Source organism: Rhinolophus sinicus, linkage group LG06 (genome assembly GCF_036562045.2).
Source record: "Rhinolophus sinicus isolate RSC01 linkage group LG06, ASM3656204v1, whole genome shotgun sequence".
Classification (NCBI taxonomy): Eukaryota; Metazoa; Chordata; class Mammalia; order Chiroptera; family Rhinolophidae; genus Rhinolophus; species Rhinolophus sinicus.
Genome location: NC_133756.1, coordinates 166,405,745 through 166,427,398, shown reverse-complemented (window position 1 = coordinate 166,427,398; position 21,654 = coordinate 166,405,745). Strand labels below are relative to the sequence as shown.

Sequence of the window (21,654 nt, the reverse complement as noted above, 5' to 3'; positions counted from 1 at the left end):
ATCTTCAGAACTTACCAGCACCCGATCCCCACCTGGGGGCAACAAATGGGTAGGTTTTGGGAGAGGGTCCCTCCTTCCCAGAGGTCTGAGCCGTGACCCAGGATGCATTATTTAGGGAAGGGTGGGCCCTAGTCCAGAAAACCCTCAGCCCCTAAAACCCTCGTCTGCTCCAGAAGGCTGCAGGGGACATGACTCGGAGGAGTTCACAGGCCACCTGTGGAGAGAGCCCTAGTGTTCGCTTCTCTTCAGGTGATGGAGAAACTCCCGCTCTGACCTGGAAATACGCTGCTCAATACCTGGTTCTGTCAAGGCTTCCACAAGTCAGGGCACTCGGTGTGCCCCAGGGCAGACCCTGTGTCACGCGGGGTGTCATGCGAGGTCTTAGCTCCCACTCCCCACATAAGAACGCAGGACATGGTGAGGCCAAAAAGGAACACTCATGGAGCCATAGATGGGGGAGTCAGACCACTATAGTCTTGCTGGCGGTTGTGTTGGAGACACAGGAAGCAGGAGCCACACGATCCGCAACCCGCCGTCCACTTCTCTGCCAACCAGCCTCACTTGCTAGCTGCAATCTGCCTCTCTGCAATCGTAATCCACACTCCAACATGCCACTACACCACCGTTTGCTAGCTTAGCCGTGGCAGTTATATCAGTGGCTCATGGCTAACCGGTAACAGCCGATGGCCAACTAATCACAGCTGTTGACCATCTACTACCTGAGCCAGCACCTTTCCACGTAAGGCCGAGAGCCTGGAAACTGCTTTCTGGGGTTCTGTTCCCACACCCTGCCTACAACCAGCAGGACAGGAGGGTTGGGGGCTGGAGAAGCCATAGCCTGCACCTTCCTCCCTGTACACCTGTGTCACACCCCTCACCCACAAACCCCTTATTTGCCCACATGGCAGCACCCTAACTCCAGGAGCCGGCTAGTTTGTGGCGAGCCAGCCGCCACAAGTCGATCAGAACCTAAATGGGGGAGTGGGAATGAAATAAAAGACACTCACACAAATGCTAATGCTGCAGGTCTTCAGTGATGCTGAAGCCTCGAGTTTATTCTTCTTCACCAATATATGCAGTTTGAGTACGTGCAACTTAACAAAGAAAATATGCATTACCTTAGCAAATGTAAATTTTTAACTTTTACATAGAGGATACAAAATCACTGAAACTCCCAAAAGTAATTATCCTATCAATTACCCTGATAGCCATCAGTCTTCTGTGTCCGGGAACTGGCCGCTCCCACCACATTCCTTAGCAGCTTGTAAGCACCCCCCAGGTGCAGGCAGAGACAATGCCTTAGGGGAGGAAACAGGTTAAGCATAAACCCAGCCATTCTATAAGGCTCTGAGTTAGCTGTAACCATGGCTCCCCACACTAGTTGATTGAAGTACCTAAGATAAACCACAGGATCTCACGAGTGCGCCCGCTCTCCTGGGGCGCCCCATGTTCAAGCAGGAGTGTCAGGCCCAGGGAAGATGGTCCTGTTGGGGGGAAGCCTGGCAGGTCTGCCCCTCTGCGTCTGAGAAGGACTTTGTTCCTAGATGGGGAGGGGCAGGCAGGCAGCGCACACACGGGGGTCAGGGGAGGGGGCGCCGCCGCGTGACCCCAATCACGGCCCTGGGCGCACAGGACAGATCCCACATCCCCTGTCCGGCAGCGGTCAGGAAGGGAGCTCAGCAATGAAATGCGATGACTTGGGACAAGGGCCCGCCCAGGTGGGAGACCCTCTTGTACAGCCGGCAACAAACCCGTGATCTCCAGCTTTGGAAAAATTACAGGGCAGACCTGAGTCATCAAGCAGGCGCCCCTACAGGTCAGTAGGAAGGTCCTGGGTGCTGAGTTCTGGGCTCCTGAGGACCACCAGTAAGTAGCTTTACTCCTGGGAAAGGTTCGATTATAGGCATTGAAAGCCTCACGTGACACCTGGAACGGTGGACGGGGACGGAGTGGTGGGAGTGGCTGACAGATAAGCCGGGTCGCGCTGCTAAACTGTGGGTGGATTTCGCCCGCGGCAAGGGGGGGAGGGGGTCGCAACAGGCAGAAGAGCGGGGCCGAGGAGCGAGGTGCAGCAATGGGCGGGGGCAGAGGAGACCGGTGGGCGGGGCGAGGACCGGTGGGCGGGGGCGATGCGGGTGGAGGGGTGGTGGGCGGGGCCTAGAGGCTGGAGGCTTTACTCGTCTTTCAAAGCCATCCTCCGAAAACTTGTTCTCTTCCCGATTCTCTTCCGTTCTGTGAGCGCTGCAGGGAGACCCGCGGGCAGAACTGACCATGTCCAGCCAGGACCTGGTCCTGAGGCGGGACCAGGGCAGACAGCAGGACAGACGTGCTGGGGTGGGGAGGGAATGGCCGGCCAGTGTGGGCCGCGCATCCCTGGCTCTTCCTGACCGCTGCCTGACCTCGGAATGTGGCAACCGCCCCCGGACATGCTCCACCCCACCCCCAGGGCAGCCAGCAGGTGGGACCGGTAAGGGCGGGCTCCGGCTCAGCCGCAGGCTGGGGATGCTCAGCAGGGCGCCCTCCCCAGGTAAAAACACGGCACCCTCACAGACAAATCCTTTATTGAATTCAGTTGTAGACACGTGTGTATAATGAACAGCTGTGAAAAGGGTGACAGCCTCAGGCTATGGACACCTGCTAGTGGCCTCCATAACTCTTTATGACATCTAATAGTTCTTCTAATATGGTCCGCGAACCTGTGCACTGGTAGCGGTAACGATGACCGTAATGATGACGGCGGTTGTGACAAGGAGGCCCAAGACCAAGGCCCAGATGTTGAGGCACTTGGCTGTGGACGCGTAGCTCTGGGCCCCAATCACGTCTCCCACCATCTTCCGGTCCCTAGACTGGGGGAGAAGAGGAGGTGAAGGGGCCTGGAGGGGTCCTGCCGAGAGCCAGGTGCTATCACTCACGTCCTCCCCTGGCTGATCCCTGCCCAGAGCAGCCTCCACGTGCCCCTCAGCCAGACTGGGGACCCTCGCCTCCCTGTTCCTGAGCCCGAGCAGGACAGTGCCCGGTGGAGCCCTCCCTCCTGGGGCCTTGACCTCCTTCCTCACGGACTCTCTGGCTCTCCGGGGCTCTCAGGGCTGGTCCTCAGTCTTCCCTGGCCCCTCTGCTGGCCTCTCACCCACCAGGGGTCAGGGCGTCCTGAGTCCCTTTGTTGTTTCTGAGAGAGCCCTGGAGCCACGTGGAGAGTCTGAGGGATGGAATTTCTGGTATTGGTCAGTAGGGAATGCCTTGGAGTCCTGGGGACAAAGGGTGACCCTGGCCGTCCCCATGCACCCCATGTAGCCTCGTCATGACCTGGACACACACACACAGGGACTCCCCTCCCCCAGGGCCATCTGGGCAGAGCCCGTCTGGGGGCTCACACACACTGTCTGGAGGTGCCCCCACGCACCCACCTACCTTCACGGAGTAGGCAAATGCCACAAAGCCCAGGCAGCAGGGGTTAAAGAAGAGGGTGTTGAACAGGGACCAGACGACGTGGTCGGGCACGACGGTCTCGCTGCGGATGTTAACCACGGTGGACATCACGGGCCCCGAGCCCTGGGGTGTCCCCAGCACCGAGCCCTGGGGTGCCCCCAGCACGGCCACCTCGTGCTCCTCCTTGAGCATCTCATCGGTTGGGGGAACACCGGTGTGGGGGCCAGGGAAGATGTGATGGGAGCTGTGGTTCATGGTGCCGACACAGAGCAGCCGTGGTCTGTGGTGTGTTGTCTGGTCAGGGAATGACAGGGGCTCAGTGGGTGCTTCCTTTCCCTGATAGTTTCTAATTCTCCAGTTTCCTTTTCCAGGGCGTTTGGGAAATTGAGAATTGGCTGGGTACCAGGAGGGTGTAACTATTGTAGGGGTGTCAGGTTACACCAGAGTGCAGAGAAAGGGAGGCTGAGGGCCTGGTGGGGGTTGTCCTCTCTGTCACTCAAGTCAGGCCAGTGCCAGTTACCCCAGTTCCTCATTTAGGTTGTGATGGCCTTGGGGACATTTCTGCAGCCACTGAAGGGAAACAGAATTTATCACTACAAAATATGCATCTTTGACATAGGGATTATTTTAGACTTATTGTTTTTTGAAAAACAGCAGATGTGAGAGAAGCTCTGAAATCAGGTCATTCCCATTTGTAAGAGACATTTGCATTGGTCAGGGGGCTCTCTGCTGTCCTGGGAAGAGAGGCTGGCCCCATCTTTAGAAACTCATCTGTGCGCAAGACAGTGCCTTACATCTTATAAGTAACTTACCGTTGTTTACTGTGCTTTTCCTGGTGACCTCTCTTAACTGGCCTCTGACCCCCCTCGCACGTTTTCTGTTTTTTGGAGATGATATTTCAGGTGGTGGCTTGGGTCATTCCCAGGTACTCAGTTTTCTGAGTGTCTTCTAAGTTGGCAGGAGGTACACAAGTTATTAAACTCTTGGTTTTCTAGTGTGAATCTGTTTTTAGTACAGGGTTGTCTCAGCCAAGTAAGTACCTGGAAGCGTTACTGACCCCAAGTCCGTCTGCCCAATTCTTGGAAAAGCCACAGCTGAAAGTGTCAGAGTTTGGGATCAGGCCAGGTTTATTGATCGAGAAGATGGGAGCCCTAAAAGTGCCTCAAATCCATCCTGCTCGCTGGACTAGATTAAGGATTTAAGGGGTTGGGGAAACAGGTGTGCAGAAGTGCTGATGGGGCCAGTTTTAACTGCAGAAATTTGCAGCTTCAACACTGGGTCTTCCTGGACAGTGGCCCCTCCATCTCTGAAAGGGCCCTGGTATTCACCTTCTGGGCTTGTCTGAGTCCTTTGGTTCCCTGAGGGGGGCGCAAACTTTGGTTCCAGGAGCAGCTGGAGGTCAAAGTTCTCTCCTCTGCTCACACCTGGGCTGCATGTCTTACAGTTTGGTCTCTTGTCCCTGAAAAGCAACTCAGTATCTTGTTGGAACCAGCTCAGGCCCATTTCGAGCTGGTTCTGTGGTTACAGACATGTCAGAGAAAATTATTTTTCTTACCCAACCACAATTCCCCCCCCCCACCCCCCGCCCACGCCCAAGCCTGTGCAGATCTGGCTTTCCCATGCAGGCCCCTAGCATTTCTCGCACAGACTCCACACTCCAGCCCAGGAAGAACACCAGCCCACACCACCTGTGTCGACCATAAACAAAAGTCCTAGAGATTCCATCATCAAAAAGTATTTCTTTGGGACTAGAAAAGATTGCAGTCTGGTACAAGCAGCAATGGTGAGTCAGGTGCAGGAGGAGAGAGCAGAAAGTGGGACCTTCTCTGCAGGGCTCAGGAAGCTGAGTGGAGGAGCTGTTAGGACCACAGAGCCCTGTCATCACTGTAAGTCCCCCAGGGCTTGGGGGACCCCACAGGGTGTGAAAGCTCCTCCACGCCACCCCCAACTCCTGTCTAGGTATAAGTCTCAGCTATAAATTTGGACAGTTCATCTTTTTTATCAAAATCTTTCTCCGAAAGCATCGCTGATCCACAGTCAGGTCTTCCGAATTCAGCCTTTCCGTCCCCAGTGTAAGGAAGGCCATCTTCCGGGTGTCATCTCTCCGTCAGAGGGAAGGCGCATGGATGGGGGACAGCTCGTGTCGGGGGTTAACAGGCAACAGGTGCAGAGCTTAAGAAGAATTCAAAACTGCATCAGAACAACATCACAACCTAGTCTGCACGGTGAATTGACGCCAGGTTTCAGACCTGTAGTTAACGGAACACAGACCATTATTATCTTTGATAGATCCAAGTCCCTGATGACAGACTCAACAACCAGGAAAGTCCCCCCTTTCACAGTAGCTTAGGGAATTCAAACAAGGGCATGTTGCTTCTGAGATGGGGAGAAAGACAAGTCAGAATTCATAGTAAGAAAAGGCTGTGCAGGCCTGATCCAGTCGCTTTGGAAAGTCATCCCCTTTGGAGGCCACCTGCTTCCATTTTAAGACAGCTGTGGTTTCTGGTCACCAGACCGTGTGCAGTTCCAGCCGGGGCTGGGTGGCTTCTCGAGGTGTGACACGTGTGTGCAAGAGACTGCTCCCAGAGTTCAGCCGCACAGGGCTGCTTGCACAGCTCCTGACGGGGGCCCTTTCACCCAGGCTGGCGGGAGTCTGCGTGAAGGTGTCTTCCAGTAAACCAGGACCTCAGGTTGCAGAGTGTGGGGTTTGGGGTTTCCGTCTCCTGGGAGCACAACTGTCCCAGAGCATGGCCGTCTTCGATAGAAGCAGTTAGGCCATTACAGTAACAAAGTGTGTTTTCTCCATCAACTGTGGATAGAAGGTGCACGGGACGTCCCATGATTATGTCCGGAGCTGACCGTCTCTGAGTCCAGAGGGGTGGGTCTGGGCAAGGCTTTGGGCCCAGGTACTTGGAGGCTGTCTACACATTTTACCAGCTGAGTCTTACTAATGCAGCTAGTGCATTGGACTAAACCTGAGGGTTGAGGGTGGTCAGCGCGTGAAAGTGTAAAACAGGCCAAACGGCACAGACTTGTTGAAGCACCTGACCATTAAAGGGGGTTCCCCACCCCAGTGCAGTTTGAGAGGGAGCCCCATGCGTCTGTAACAGGACTTCAGCCCAGAAGAGGCAGCGTCCTGTCCACAGGGAGACTGCAGGCTGGTGAGAGAACACAGATGGTGACTGGGACGTATCTGTATCCCCGAGATGGGGACTGCCTGAGATCCACTCACCACCCTCCCGGGTCTCCCGGGCATTTAAACTGTCCAGGGCAGTGTGGACCGGTGCCCTGGGTGGGACGTGCTCCGGCGGGACAGCGAGGGTGAGGGCGGTGCTTCTCACGGCCTTGCTAATACCGCCCCACCACTGTGGATTCTCGAGTGCTGTCATTCTGTGAGCAGAGGCAGGTACAGGAGTCAGGGCAGGTACAGGAGTCAGGAGTGGGAACTAGATTCCACAGGACGGGGGCGTTATCTGGTCTGGTCTAGCTTTCTCCTTTATCAGACTAGCAATTGGATTTCCAAGCTTGTTTTTCCTTTTCTGGAGCCAGTTGTGGGCCTCTCTGGACAGTTTTCCTAAATTACCCGCTGCGCAAATATCCGTTCAGATGTGGACAGAGGTTTCACTGCAGCTGGTTCCTAGCAGCACGGTGACCAGCTGACCTCCTGTAGCTTCCAGTCAGGTTTTAGAACGTCCTGGGACCATAATAGTAGCTGAAGCAGCAGGTAACAGTATGGCCCCCAACAGCTCCCAAACACACAGGCCACTTCTAATTTTGTTTCCACTGAAAGTAAAGGAGGCGCGTTCCACAGCGGTCAAAGTCGTGCGCCTGTCTGCAGGCAGACCCACTGTCAGCACAGACGTGGGCAGCCTTCCCAGGCTAAAATACAGCCCACGGGAGCACAAATCATCCACGTGGCCGGGCTGGGGGCCACAGGGGACAGTGCTGCCTCGGGGACGTCCCAAGGGGTTAGGGCAGCGCCCAGCACAGGGCTTGCCACTGTCATCATTAAACACAGACCTGCTGTCACCAGGAGGAACCGGCGTTGCCAGTGGAGTAGCCTACAGATCACCCCCAGGGGCGGGGAGGGCTTGGTCAGTGCTGAGCGGTCATAGGGGCTTCGTGGCATCGGGGGAGGCGAAGAGCTGGATAAACCTCATAAACCACACAAGTGTGCTGTGAGGAGTAGTTAACAAAGGACTTGGTAGGAAGTGTGGGGACTGGCTGCAAAATGAGAGTGAAATGAGAATTCATGAGGGCGTCTCCTGCACGGACCACAAGCATGGTTAGAGAGGATGCAGGAACAACGTCCTCTGTGGCCTTCACTAAAGGCCAGTGGCAATAATGACTCTAAGGCGGCCATGCTTGGCTGGTGGGCAGGGTGGGTGAATGAGCGGGACTGAGAGAGCCATGTGATCTGAGTGGTTGGTGAGGGGGTGGAGCCTACCAGGGAGACAGGTGCCATGTGGGCGGAGAGGCTGACAGCAGGCGGATGGGACAGGTGGGCTGAATGAGTTGGTGGACCTAAGGGGTTTGGTGGCAAGGCTGCCAGGGCTGAGGAGGGCATTGGGTGGGCCAAGAGCAGGTGGGCGGGGCTGAGGTTGGTTGGGGGCCGGGGGAATGCCCTAGAGGCAGGAGGTGTTACTGCTCATTAGAAGCCATCATCCAAACACCAGTTCTCTTCAGGATTCTCTTCCCCGAGCGCTGAGGGAGACGCGTGGGCAGAACTCCTGCCTGCGTCCAGCCGGGACCTGGTCCTGAGGCACGACCAGGGCAGACAGCAGGACAGACCTGCTCCTGGACTGGGGTGGTGTGTGGGGGGGTAGGGGGTTGGGGGGGTTGGGGGGAAATGGACGGCCAGTGTGGGCCGCGCATCCCTGGCTCTTCCTGACCGCTGCCTGACCTCGGAATGTGGCAACCGCCCCCGGACATGCTCCACCCCACCCCCAGGGCAGCCAGCAGGTGGGACCGGTAAGGGCAGGCTCCGGCTCAGCCGCAGGCTGGGGATGCTCAGCAGGGCGCCCTCCCCAGGTAAAAACACGGCACCCTCACAGACAAATCCTTTATTGAATTCAGTTGTAGACACGTGTGTATAATGAACAGCTGTGAAAAGGGTGACAGCCTCAGGCTATGGACACCTGCTAGTGGCCTCCATAACTCTTTATGACATCTAATAGTTCTTCTAATATGGTCCGCGAACCTGTGCACTGGTAGCGGTAACGATGATCGTAATGATGACGGCGGTTGTGACAAGGAGGCCCAAGACCAAGGCCCAGATGTTGAGGCACTTGGCTGTGGACGCGTAACTCTGGGCCCCAATCACGTCTCCCACCATCTTCCGGTCCCTAGACTGGGGGAGAAGAGGAGGTGAGGGGGCCTGGAGGGGTCCTGCCGAGAGCCAGGTGCTATCACTCACGTCCTCCCCTGGCTGGTCCCTGCCCAGAGCAGCCTCCACGTGCCCCTCAGCCAGACTGGGGACCCTCGCCTCCCTGTTCCTGAGCCCGAGCAGGACAGTGCCCGGTGGAGCCCTCCCTCCTGGGGCCTTGACCTCCTTCCTCACGGACTCTCTGGCTCTCCGGGGCTCTCAGGGCTGGTCCTCAGTCTTCCCTGGCCCCTCTGCTGGCCTCTCACCCACCAGGGGTCAGGGCGTCCTGAGTCCCTTTGTTGTTTCTGAGAGAGCCCTGGAGCCACGTGGAGAGTCTGAGGGATGGAATTTCTGGTATTGGTCAGTAGGGAATGCCTTGGAGTCCTGGGGACAAAGGGTGACCCTGGCCGTCCCCATGCACCCCATGCAGCCTCGTCATGACCTGGACACACACACACACAGGGACTCCCCTCCCCCAGGGCCATCTGGGCAGAGCCCGTCTGGGGGCTCACACACACTGTCTGGAGGTGCCCCCACGCACCCACCTACCTTCACGGAGTAGGCAAATGCCACAAAGCCCAGGCAGCAGGTGTTAAAGAAGAGGGTGTTGAACAGGGACCAGACGACGTGGTCGGGCACGACGGTCTCGCTGCTGACGTTAACCACGGTGGACATCACGGGCCCCGAGCCCTGGGGTGCCCCCAGCACGGCCACCTCGTGCTCCTCCCGGTGCATCTCTGGCGTTCGGTGTGCAGGTGTGTGGGTCCCAGAGGAGGAAGCTGGAAGTGTGGCTCCTGCAGCCACTGAGAGTGAGAGTCTGGGTGCTGGGATGGTGCTCAGGGTTCCTGCCTCTCCAGGATAGTTGTGATTTCTCAGAAGTTTCTGTTTCCTGTGATTTTGTAAGCAGGTGACTTGCTGGGTGTCAGGAGGGTGAAAGAAACCAATGAGTTTCGGGTTACACTAAGATGGAGGGTGGGGAGGGCTGTGGTCCAAGGGTGAGTTTTCTGTTCCTGTCCCTCGAGTAAGTTCTTGTCCCCTCCTCGAGGGCTGTGGTGGACACTGGGGGCTTTTCCAGCCAGCGGTCACCCCTCCCTTTCCCCCAGCCCTGGCCCAAGCCTGTGCAGGTCAGGCTGTCCCATGCAGGGCCCCTACCAGTTCTCACACAGACTCCACACTCCAGCCCCAGAGGGAGCCCCCACCCCAAGCCCCACCTCAGCCGACCAGGCCTCCTCTCCACAATCCCTTGTCCTTTTCTGGTCTCAAGTCCACGCTCCTGGTGGGATTGGGTGTCTCCTGGTGGCAGGTCAGGACTCAGCAGCCCAGAGAGCCTCCCATAGGACCCCCGGGCGCTCTCTGGAGGGTCCCCAGTGGACGAGGACACCGGGCACTCGATGATGTGCGGAGGCAGCTGTGTGTGAGAGGACCGAGTCCAGGGCCCTTGGCGGCCGCCTGGAGCTCAGGCCAGTACTTCTGTGCACGTCCCACTCGCCCTCCTTCCTCCGTCCTGTCCCCGAGGTGCGGGATTCGTCATTTCAGCTTTGAGCTCTGCTGCAGGGGGCACACATCTGGGCCTGACGCAGTGACCTTCAGCTGCCTGGAGGAGACTTTGGGGCGGTCCCCTTGGGGAGAGGGAGGAAGTATCCACGCTCTCGGTGAGCACAGGTCTGGATCGGCGGCCATCACGGCAGCTGGGCAAATGCCTCTGGCTGTCCTGAGCAGGTCCGGGGTGCACCTTGGCAGCCCCTGAACCCCGGCGATTCCAGGTGAGTCTCTGCCCTTCCTTCCAGCCGGGGACCCTGCAGGCACCTGTCAAGGTGGGACTTGCCTGGTTCTTGCGTGACGGTGGGGAACCGAGTCCCCGGTGACCTTACTGGGGGTGCAGCAAGAACAGGACATGGGTGTTCAGGAGGCTTGTGAGCGGCCCCACCCAGCCTGCCCTGACGGACGGACATGCCCCTCGTGGCGGCCGCCTGCTGGCCTTCAGCTTTCTGCCCACTGGTCGGTTGAGGCCTTGGCCTCCGTGTGCTCGCTCCACATGTCTGCCCGACTGAATTTTGGCGACTTCAGAAATGCCGTCAGTGATGAATCTGTCTCTGCCAGCACTTGCGTCTGTCTTGCCGATGTATTGGGAGTCTGCTGCTGGGCACTTTGAACCTTTCCTTATTGTGAAGTTTACCCGATAGACAGCAGAGCACGTGAAACTGTAAACTCCTGCCTCCAGTACGGCTGAAATGCAAACGCCTATGGACCCACCACCCAAATGAAAAACCTGTGCTTGACCCATGCCCGGAAGGCACCTGACCGCCTTCCAGGGCCGACCCACCTTCCCACCGAGGTCGCCAGTCTGGACTTTGGAGGTGAGCAGGCTCCTGCTGCAGCCCAGGGCTTCCCGTCACCGCGCCCTCCCCCCCCGCCCCCCAACAACGCACACTCCACACACACACACACACACACACACACACACACACACACACGGTCAGACCGAAGCTGAGTGAGTGCCGGTCACAGCTGAGGACAGGGTTTCCTTCCGCTGGTTTGGAGGGGCTGTAAATGGGACGAGCTGCATGTGCCTTTGGGCCTGTACCAGTCTTCCCGATCACCCGCGAGCCTCACGCAGTTTGAACTCATGGACTCGGACATCTGGGTTGTGTCCCATCTGGATCGGCTCCTGCTCTACCGGGACAGTCAGTGGCCCTCTCAGTGCGGCGACCAGGAAGCCGTGAGCTCGCAGCGCCCCTCTTGCACACGAGTGTGCATTTCTGCGGGACGAGGACCGGGTCGGGACGTGTGTCCCACTCACGGCACAGGCCACATGGTCTTCCACGCCGCACCCCGCAGCCAGCCCTGAGGTCCCAGCCGCACAGCACAGGCTCCTGCACCCCCAGGGACAGCCAGGCCGGGAGTGGCATGGCACTGTCCCTGGGGTTCCACTGGTGAGTCCCTGAGACTTAGGTGGTGGCCGTCCGACATCCGTCGTCACTTGTCTCCCTAACAAACCACAGGAAACCTCAGTGGTGCACACCAACGCGCGTTGGTTTTTGCTCACGGGTCTGTGAGACCCGGGAGCTGGGGCTGCCTTGTCCAGCTGCGTGGCCTTGGCCGGTCTCACTCAGCTGTGGTCAGCTGCGGGGGTGGGGGGTGGGGGGTGGGGACAGCGCCACCCTCTCCCACGTACGGTTCCTCCTGGTCGGCTGGGCTTGCTCCGCAGCCGCGGAGGGTCCCCACGAACAGCAGGGGTGCGGGGGCTCCTGATGTCCAGCCTTGGAACGGGCCCGTCAGCCGGAGCAAGTGACGGGGACCGCGTGGGACACACGGGGGCCGCAGGGACCCCCCAGCCCCACCTCCAGGCCCGTGTCAGGGGCGGAGACTTGGGCCACTTCTGCCATCAACCCGCCGACGAAGGGGCACCCGTCCCCTGTGAGATGGCCCCTTGCCGGCTATGGAAGCACAGCAGGTATGTCCATGAACTCGGCACCCAGCACCCTCCTGACTGCAGGGACGGCTCCCTCTGCCTGCTGGTTAGTGTTTCACTGTTTCATCTGCAGCATGGACGGTCCCCTCTTTTGCTATCATCTTAGTGGTCAGCGCAAAAGGTACGTCGTCATTCCCCGTGGGTATTCAGTATCGGGGCCATCAGGGGCTTTCACCTGCCCGGGACGAAGGACCACGGCGGGGAGGGACCCCTCAGCGCCACGGACACCCTCCCGGCCGCGCCCTTGCCGCGTGGGCTCTGTTCCTGGGTCCTCACATGGAGACGGTGCCGTCCTTGTCTGGTGCAGCGGGCGGGGCTCATTGAGGGCCTGTCACCGACTTCCACGTCCTCGTCCCTCCACCGGGCTTCCCTCTGGGGGAACAGCTCCGTCCCATGTCCCAATGCTTGGCGGTTGCTGAGCCCTCGCACTTTTTTTCCCCTGACACACCTTTCTCTCGCCTTCCTTCTGGAAGAACCTGTCACTGGTACGGCCTGTTGGGGGGGCGGGCAGGGGAGACTGTCCCGCCTTCCCACTGTCTCTGCTTCTGCTGTGACTGTGAGGCAGCCACCAAAGTAGGTGTCACTCCTCACTGGGAAACCCGGGCGTGGACAGGCGGTGGGTGACTTTGTATCTCTGCTTGTCCACAGTTGCGCTGTGAGGTGCGGCTGCCTTATTTATCCCGGGAGAGACGGCTCGGGTTCTTATAGCTGTGGGTGAACGTCTGCCTGCGGTTGGGAGAATTCTCATCGGGTACATTTCAAGTACTGGTTTTCCGCCTTGTCCATCCCTGTCCCTCCGAACCCTCTGCTGACCCGTGTGCAGGTTCCCCCGTGCCCTCAGTGTCTCCCACTCCTGTCTGTGTTTCCGCCCAGTCGGGACAGCTGTCGTCTTCTCAAGTGAGGTCCTTGTACCCACAGCAGCCACCTCACCTGGGAGCAGCTCCGGAACGTGACCCTGGGGCCTCACGGGCTGTGTCCCAGGCCAGAAACCCACCCTCGAGCTCTTCGTTTTGGTCATTCTCTCCTGCAGTTCCGGAATTCCTGCAGATCCTTCCCAGATCTGCAATGTCACGTTTTAGGCCGAGCCGTGAGAGCCGCGAGCGTGTGGCTCACCATTTATCTCCGAGAGCTTCACCCGCACGGCTGGGTCACGGTCTGGAACGCCAGTGCCCGGCGATCCGATCCCTTGCTGGTTTCCTGCCCAGCCTCAGTCGTGTGTCCTTGTCCCCGAGATGTCCTGTGCCAGGCCCGGGGGGCAGCGCCCAGAGGGGATCCTGGTGACTCTGGCTCGCAGCGAGGACCACCACCTCCAGGGTCACACGCTGGGTCCCCCCCCCTATTTCTGGATCTTTCCTTAAATTGTACCTCTTGTCGGCTGTCATCCTGTAAATGTGCATGTATGGTAATCATTGTTCTTTGTACATATTTCTGTCGTGTTTGTCAGACTTAGTATTTGCTCTCCCTTTTGTTTCCTTTTTGTTGACTTTCATGGGATGGGTCTTCTTTGGATAACTTTTAGGAAACGTTATCTTCCTGTCTTCCTTCCATTCCTCTTTCCTTCCTTCCATCCTTCCTTCCTTCCTTCCTTTCCTCCTTCCTCCCTTCCTTTATTCCTTTCTTCCTCCCTCCCTTTCTTCCTTCCTTCCTTCTTTTCCTTCCTTCCTTTCTCCCTCCCACTTGCCCGCCCTCCCTCCCACCTTCCTTCCTTTCCTCCCTCCTTCCATCCTTCCCTCTCTTCCTTCCTTCCTTCCTTCCTTCCTTCCTTCCTTCCTTCCTTCCTCCAACTTGGACTTAGCACCGATGGAGAAGCCAGAGGGCTGGAGATGGTGGACACAGAGCCAACACCGGGTGGTCACACTCCAGACCTACGCCTGCGTGTCCCTCTGTCATCTCCTGCCCGGGACACCGGGGCCGACTCCATGGCTCTGTGGCTTCCTTCTCACGTCCTCTTGTCCCCAGTCCTCACACCGGCCTTACCAGATGGCTGCTTGGGGTTTGTGTGGCAACACCACCTTTCCCCGGGGGCCCCTGGCTCCTCTCTTCCTGGGTGTGGTGCGGTTCAGCTCCTAAGACAGACATTGGTCCCCTCGTTTCCTGGGGGGCTCCTAGCTCTTCCTGGGTTTGTATTCCATCTTTTCCTTCTTCCTCCAAGAGCGTTTCAGTGCAGGGGTTTGGGGAGGGGGGGGCACACTCTGAGGCTCCCTGGACATAGATGTCTTCTTATGCTCTTACGTTTGAATGACAGTTTGACTGCACAATGAACTCTTTTTCTCTCAGTTCTTTAGAATGTCACCTGTGACCTCCGGTGCTTTGCTGAGAAACTTGGTGTCACCGTGGCTGTCGCTCCAAAAGTGTTTACAGTGTCCCTGGGTGTCCACGGGAGATTGGTTCCAGGGCCCCCATGGATAACGAGACAACCCCATGCTCAAGTCTGCCGTAGAAAACGGTGTGTTGCATGTAGCACACCGGCTGCTGCAGTGTGGCCGCACGGCGCTCACGGCCATGGGTACAGAGAGCGCTCCACTTGCGGCAAGCGTGAGATTTGCTTTCTGGCACTTTCTCCCACTGCTTTTGAATGATTGTGGTGTGAGGTTGGTTGAATACGCGTGTGGGACCCCCGTGGACGCGCAGGCCCTCTGTATGTATTTGGTTAGGTGTGACCAGTGTCCCACCCGACTGCACCCTGGGCGCCCCCAGCGAGGTGTGACCCTGCGCCTCCCGGCAGCTTCGCCAACACAGCGTGTTGTCACTTGCCATCAATTTTTGCTCGTTTGAGAGGTGCGAAGTGAGACCTCTGTCGCATCTTAGATTGCATTTCTCAAAAGATGAGTGAAGTTAAGTCTTCTTTCATATGCTGGAGGGTCGTTTCCTTTCTGTCTAATGTCAGTTGTCTGTGTGCGTCTTTTCTCCGATTTTACTATCCAGCTTTCAAGATTTCCTGGCACGTTAGGGATTCCAGCCTGCTGTCCGTGGTTTGTGTTCCGAGTATTTTCTCCCGAGCCTCAGCCCTTTTCACTTAGTTCACGGTGGTTTTTGTCCTGCACACGAACAACTGTTTATGGAGTCAAACGAATTCATCTCGTGTGTTGTAGTGCCTGGACTTGAACTCCGGTTAGAAAGCCTTTCCTTGCACTTGGTTTCTCCCATTTCCGCGCTCGGATCCCAGCCTGTTTATCTGCAAGTCCATCTTTGCCCGCCTTTGGGTTCAGCTGGGACCGACCCCACTCCTGTGCCGAGTCTCCGCCCGGCCAGCAGCACTGGATTGAATTAGGACAGGCCCGGGGTCCGAGTGCGTTCCGGCTCCTGCTCAGTGCCTGCCTCTTCAATGATGTTTAAGCCCACTTTTTAGTGTCCTAGGTCCACGTGGCGAGATGAGCCAGGGCTATGTCTGTGAACTGGTTGTTTCTCTTTAACGTCCGTGTGGGCACGGAGTCCCAGAGAGCAGTTTCCAGGCTCTCGACCTCACGTGGAAAGGTGCTGGCTCGGGTAGTAGGTGGTCATCAGCTGTGATCAGATGGCCATCAGCTGTAACCGGTTAGCCATTGGCCACTGGTATAACTGCCGTGGCTACGCTAGCAAGCGTGGATTGTGGCTGGCAAGTGCAGTTAGCAAGCGGATTGTGGATCGCGGATAGTGTTGACCCTATCTCCTGTGTCTTGCCCGGCCGCCAGTGAGACTGAGGTGCAGGAAGACCCCTCGTTGGGGTACTGGCGGATGTTTGCTTCTGTGTCTCGACCAGCCGCCTCCGAGACTATAGTGGTATGACGCCCCTATCTATGGCTCCGTGGGTGTTCCTTTTTGGCCTCACCATGTCCTGCGTTCTGGTGTGGGGAGCGGGAGCTGAGACCCTGCATTACAGTCCGCATCCACTTCTGGTCCCGGGGAGCCACTCCCATTTCCTGGGGTCTGCTGAGAAGATGAGCGGGAGAGACTGTCCCAAGGTACCGGGGGTCTGGGGACACTTCCTCCAGCCAAATTCAGTGAGGTCCGCGGGGCAGGCCTCCTGCTCACCAGAGCCAGACAGCCCGGGGCCCAGGCCTAGGGGCCTCCTGGGCACCCACCCCTGGTCAGTGGAGTTTGGGGGGCGGGGAGCAAGAGCCTGTGCTGTTTCCTCCTCGGTTTCCCCCTGGGCGGCCCCCAGCCTCTGCTCCCTGGATCCCAGAGTCTTTGCCTGAAAGATCCCTGAGAAGTGGAGACCCATTTCCTAAATATTGAGTGTAGACCTGGTCATGTGAAAATCGTACTCATCCTACGAACTCTGGGCCGTTCGAAGGAGACGCTGGGCATATTGAGCAAAGCTTACAGCTGGGAGGGGTGCTGGGCAGAGAGGGGAAGGTGGGACAGGAAGTGTTAAGGGTCCCCAGCCTGGCCTCGCGCTCAGAGGGGGAGAAGGGGCGGAGAACTTGACAGAGACTGAGAAACAAACAGCTTTTGGATTGTCAAAGCCAAACCTCCCAGGTGCACTCCTACCCGAGTTTCATCTGACCACTGAAGCGCCAGGACCCAGCAAAACTCCAGGGCCGGGTCCCTGTCTGGGCAGGAATCTGCCCCACGTCCCAACCCCCATCGGCCTCACTGCCAGCCAGTGCAGCCGGGAAATCACGTGGATACTTAATCAGAAACAGCAGAAGCTGTCTGCTCCCCCCTTGTTTTCCTCCCTCCTACTTAACCGTTTTTGGACTTGAACCTCAGAACCTCAGTTCACCCAGGGAAAGGCCAATTCTCGTGCCGATTTCTGCTGGGACACACCGGATATTGGGATGGGCTTCTAGTCCCACTTGGGTGTTTTGATGGCCACTGTCAGCATCAGAGCCCTCCCGGGTGTCATTTCTGTTAGGCTGCGCTGGATTGGGGGGGGGCGGGGGGGGCGCAGAACAGCGGGGAGTCCATCTAATGAACATCGTCCTCGTCCATGGCCGGGTGTGAGGCCGGGTGTGACGGAAGCAAAAGCATTCCTCCCCCACCCACCCTCACCGCTGGGGACTCACAGAGGGTGGCCACGTGGGCGGGAGGCCAGGCCAGCGGGGATGCTCACGGTCCTGAGCAGGGCCAGCCTGGCCAGCCACCGCTCAGCCTCAGGTCTAATTGGTTAAGAGAACAAAAGCTGGGGAGTGGCGGGAGGTTTGCAGGGAGGGGTGGTGCTCATCTCTGGAGAATTTGGAGGTTCTCCCCTCAGGAACCGAAGGGTCTCAGAGTTCACGTGCCTTGCAAGCTGACAAGTGAGCCTGCACAGTGTCAGAACCCACAGACCCCCGGGTCAGGGACCAAGAACAGTGCTCTTCTCACAGCAAGAGCGGCAGCCGGCAGCCGGGGAGGGGGGCCCATCCGCAGGGGTTCTGGAGAGGCCCCGCCGACGCCGGCCTGCCGGGGGCGTGGCCCGGGCCCAGGGAACCTGACTCTTCTGCACCGCTATGACCTTGCCCCCAGGAAGACACTCCGGTGCTCGGGAGGGTGACCCTGTGTCCATAAGGCTGGTCCAGAGGAAAAAGGGCTCAAAAGGCGTTTGGAGGTGGGGGAGGGGAAGCCACCGGAAGTGTCTCGCGGCTCCCCTCTAGCCCGCCCCGGTCTAGGGAGTCAGGGTTCCCCTGTCCCGAATGCCCACTCCGCAGGCCGGTGGGGTGGGGGCCTGCTCCTGCCCCGCCAGGCAGCCTCGCGGGGTGGAAGGTTCAGGACAAGATTACGGAAGCCGTCTTGGCAGTGGGGAGGCTGGGGGCAGGCACCCCACGGCTCAGACCCGAGGGGCACGTCCTGGGCGTCCGGTGGCAGCTTCGGAGCCGGACTCCGTCCCAGCAGCGCTCACAGGCTCCAGCAGAGGACAGGTTCCCTCTCCCCGCCTCCCCCTTCCTCTTTCTCAGCAAGTTCTCCGTGCAGACGTGAGCGCACCCTCAAAGCTACCCACTTTGTTTCTCAACCTCTCGCAGTTGCGCAAATCTGTGCTCGCCGCAGGGCGCACCTGGCCCCCGGGCCAGCGCCCCCCTCAAATCTGGACGCAGCCCCGTGGTTTCCCGTCCCCGACACACCCTGTGCACGTCACTTCGTTGAAACGGAGAAAACATCTCCCGAGGAAAGGCGGGGAGGGAGGTTAGCAAGTCGCAACCCGTGCCCCCGCCCTGTGTCCCTCCTCCACCACCTCGGCCTGCCCCTGCCCCGCCCCACGCTCCCAGGCCCCCGCGCACCCCGCTTCCTGTCCCCAGGGCCCGGCCGGCCCCGCCTCCAGTTCCTGCAGCCCGCCTCCCCGCTCTCCTTCCCGGTCCCCACGCCCCACATCTAACGCTGAACTGCTCCCCTGCTCCCCGCCCCCAGCGCCCCGTCCCCCCCACGCATCGCCTCTCCCTGCGGCCAGGGCGGTCCTGGGCCTCCACACACGCCGGGTCTCCCGGAGACCCTCTGGACAACCACGACCCGGCCCACAGCCCCGAACACAGGGTCTGATCAGGACAGCGTGTCAGGCCTTCGGGGAGCGCTACGGAACGAGTCACCCCCTCCCAACCCACCACATGAGCTGCTTGGACGGCTCAGGTCCACCGGCAGCCCGCCGGGTGCAGACTTTCCCTCCAGGCAGGGCGCACACGCCGCTTCTGGGGTGATGAGCCCAGGCACCCTCCCCGGACCCATGCTGCGACGCGTGGGCCTGTGTCGCCTCCTGGTGGCCAACCGCGCAAAATGCGACCGCAGGGAGTGGAGAAGGGTACAAAGACAGGAGCGCGGGGAGGAGGAAGGAGGGGCGTCTCCCCGAGAGGAGCGGTTTCCCGATGGCCGCCTTCAGCCACCAGCCCCAAACGCAGGGAGGGACACTGGACCCCACAGGACCCCAATTCTGACTCGATCCCAGTTCTGATCCTGATCGGTCCCCATCGCATTTCTGATGAGACTGAAGCCCAAATTAGGACGCCTTTTAACTAGGGGCCGGGAGGGGTGTCGCTGGACCCACGGGTGAGGGCTGGTGGACCCGCACCCACGGAGACCACCCGCAGAGGAAGGGGTGCCTGGGCAAGCCCCTGCTGGGTTTGGGGTCAGGGCCCCGTTGCAGGAACGGACGGCTGTTTTTGCCGGGAGCTCTCTGGAGCTGCAGGATCCGCCCCTCCCCCCCTTCTCTGAACAGCCAACAGCGGGCCTAGTGCGGTGCAGAGGGCGCTGCGGGGCTCAGGGGCAGGTTGGGCAGCTCTCTCCAAGCCCACCCACCACCAGGAAGAACAGGTTGGGGAAATACCCCCCAAGACTTGGGGACACACTGGGAAGAAGGGACAGTGCAGCAGGGAAAAGACGCACGTGAACCAGAAGGAAACAGCATAATTCCAGGATCTATAAGGGCCAGGAAGCGCTCGGAGCAGTGTGATGTTTAAGTGTGATCGGAGGACAGGGAGTGTCAAGGAATCTCCCAGGAAGAGAGGTCCCCGAGAGCCAAGGCCCCTAGGGAAGAGCCTAGAAGAGCATTCTGGCCAGAAGAGATGCTGTGCAGAGGCCCTGGGGCGACAAGGGGGTCGTGAGGTCCTCCAGTGGAGGGAACCCAGAGGGGAAGTGGTCAGAGAACGGAGCTGACTGCGGGAGAGGTCAGCCCCGGGCAGTGTGGTCCGGCGCTGAGTGAGTGGGTGACCTCCCAGGCAGGTCCCCCGGGTAAAACTGCAGCCACACAGAGGCTGCCGGAGTGAAGTCGCACCACTCCACAGGTGCCGAGAGGAACCCGCGAGACTCAGGGTCACAGCACACACTGCCTCACAGGACAGCACCAGGTCCCTGCCCCAAGTCCCGGGGTGACGCGATGGATGGGCTACGCACACAACGGGTCAGATCACAGCGGAGTGACCTAGGGTCTCGAGGCAAGCAGCAAACGTGCCAGTCCCTCCCCCGGGAGTGGTCAGTCGACAGTGGTCACCCCTGGTCCCCTTGACTTGCCTAGCGGCTACAGAAACCCCTCAGCCTCGGACAGCTGGCCCTATGGTCTGGGCATTCAGCGAGAACACGTAGGACACACGGGGCGCACAGCTCACAGCCTCTCTCAACTATCCTACCGTCAGCTGAACTCCAGTTGTCACACAGCGGGCCACCCCGCCACAGGCCAGAGGTGCTGACGGGCTGGGACCACACCTGCTCCTTTTGTCCCGCACGTGCTCGATCAGTCCACTTGCAGGGTAAGGTGACCCGCCGTGCTGTCCTCTGCCATGCTCCCAGGATCGTTCACGGGTCCAGAGGGGGTGCTGGTGGCACCGCAGAGGACCCGAGCTTCCTCTTTGAGGGCCCGACGTGGCCCTGACCCACACACAGCAGGGAGGTGCTCCTCCCCACCTCACCGGGAGGAGCCTCAGGCTGTTTTCCCTTAGGACCGCCCGGGTGGGTGCTGGGTCGGGCCTGCTGATCTTAGGGCTGTGCCGGCTCACCTGCCTGGTAGAGAGGGTCCTGACCGCTGTCCCTCGGCCTAGTGCCACTGCCAGAAGAGGGTCCTCACTCCCGCTGCTGCCTGGAGCCAGGGATCTGTCCCCCCATGGGACAACCTGGGGGTCCAATGAGAGGACGTGGTCTGAGCAATCATTAGAGGCGACCATGGCCAGGAGGCAGCCCCGGTTCCCAGGGAGAGGCGTCTGGGGCCCACCCTCTCCGCATCGGAGCACGTAGCCCAGATTGAACTTGCTCTGCGTCATCCGTTCGTTATTTGGCTTCAGCCCTGTGAGCAATGTCACCAGCATTCGCAGCCTCACCCGCCGGACGTGGCTTCACCCAAACCACGTGGGCACGATCCAAATAAATCCCAGGAGGATTAAAAGAAGCCGTAATTCAACTACACTAACGTGGAGACTCAACTTACCCAAGTGTGTGGGATGCAGGCAAATCTCTGCTTAGCGGGCATCTCTAGTGTTGGGTGTGTGTGTTAGAAAGGAAGGAAGGCCTACAAGCAGCAGTCTAAGCTTCCGCCGGAGGAAACCGGAGAAAGAAGAGGCACTAGAAGCCTAAAGCCAACAGAAGGACACAAATAACAACGACTAGATCAGAAATCAGTGCAACTGAAGACAGGAAATCAGAGGGGAAAAATCAATGACACCAAAAGCTGGTTAGTTGTGTGTGTGTGGGGGGAACGTCAATAAGACTGAGAAGCCTCTACTCAGGCTAACCAGAAATAAGAAGAGGCAAGGGAGATCACTGCAATGAGAAATGGCAGACAGGCCATCGCTGCCGACCCCAGGGACATCGAAGGGACAATGAAGGTCACACGAACGACTCGATGCCCACAAATCCGGTAACTCTGATGAAAGGGACCGAGTCCTGGAAAGACGTAAACTACCACAACTCGTACACGGAGAAAGGTACGCTAACGAGGCCGATACCTATTAACGAAGTTGAATCAGTAATTAATAACCTTCGAAACAGGAAAGCAGCAGGCCCAGAAGGTCCCACTGGT

At 58.8% G+C, this 21,654-nt stretch overlaps 2 protein-coding genes and 1 long non-coding RNA gene across 3 annotated transcripts; 1 reads left to right on the top strand and 2 right to left on the bottom strand.

Moving 5' to 3' along the window:
• Positions 1 to 2,544: 2,544 nt before the first annotated feature.
• Positions 2,545 to 3,784, bottom strand: LOC141572312 (interferon-induced transmembrane protein 3-like). The gene is made up of 2 exons (XM_074337039.1): positions 3,409 to 3,784; positions 2,545 to 2,846 (listed from the first exon to the last, which is right to left on the bottom strand). Exons 1-2 carry the CDS (start codon positions 3,679 to 3,681, stop codon positions 2,679 to 2,681), a joined length of 441 nt encoding a protein of 146 aa, XP_074193140.1. The 5' UTR covers positions 3,682 to 3,784; the 3' UTR covers positions 2,545 to 2,678.
• A 4,690-nt stretch (positions 3,785 to 8,474) lies between these two features.
• On the bottom strand, positions 8,475 to 16,749 carry LOC141566988 (interferon-induced transmembrane protein 1-like). The gene is given in 4 exon segments (XM_074337038.1): positions 8,475 to 8,648; positions 8,651 to 8,776; positions 9,341 to 9,706; positions 16,734 to 16,749. Coding segments are annotated over 3 exon segments (393 nt in total). The 5' UTR covers positions 9,527 to 9,706; positions 16,734 to 16,749; the 3' UTR covers positions 8,475 to 8,567.
• Positions 10,519 to 13,929, top strand: LOC141572311 (uncharacterized). Its single transcript, XR_012497698.1, has 3 exons — positions 10,519 to 12,384; positions 12,912 to 13,014; positions 13,182 to 13,929. It is a non-coding gene; the product is annotated as an uncharacterized LOC141572311 (long non-coding RNA).
• Positions 16,750 to 21,654: the final 4,905 nt, after the last annotated feature.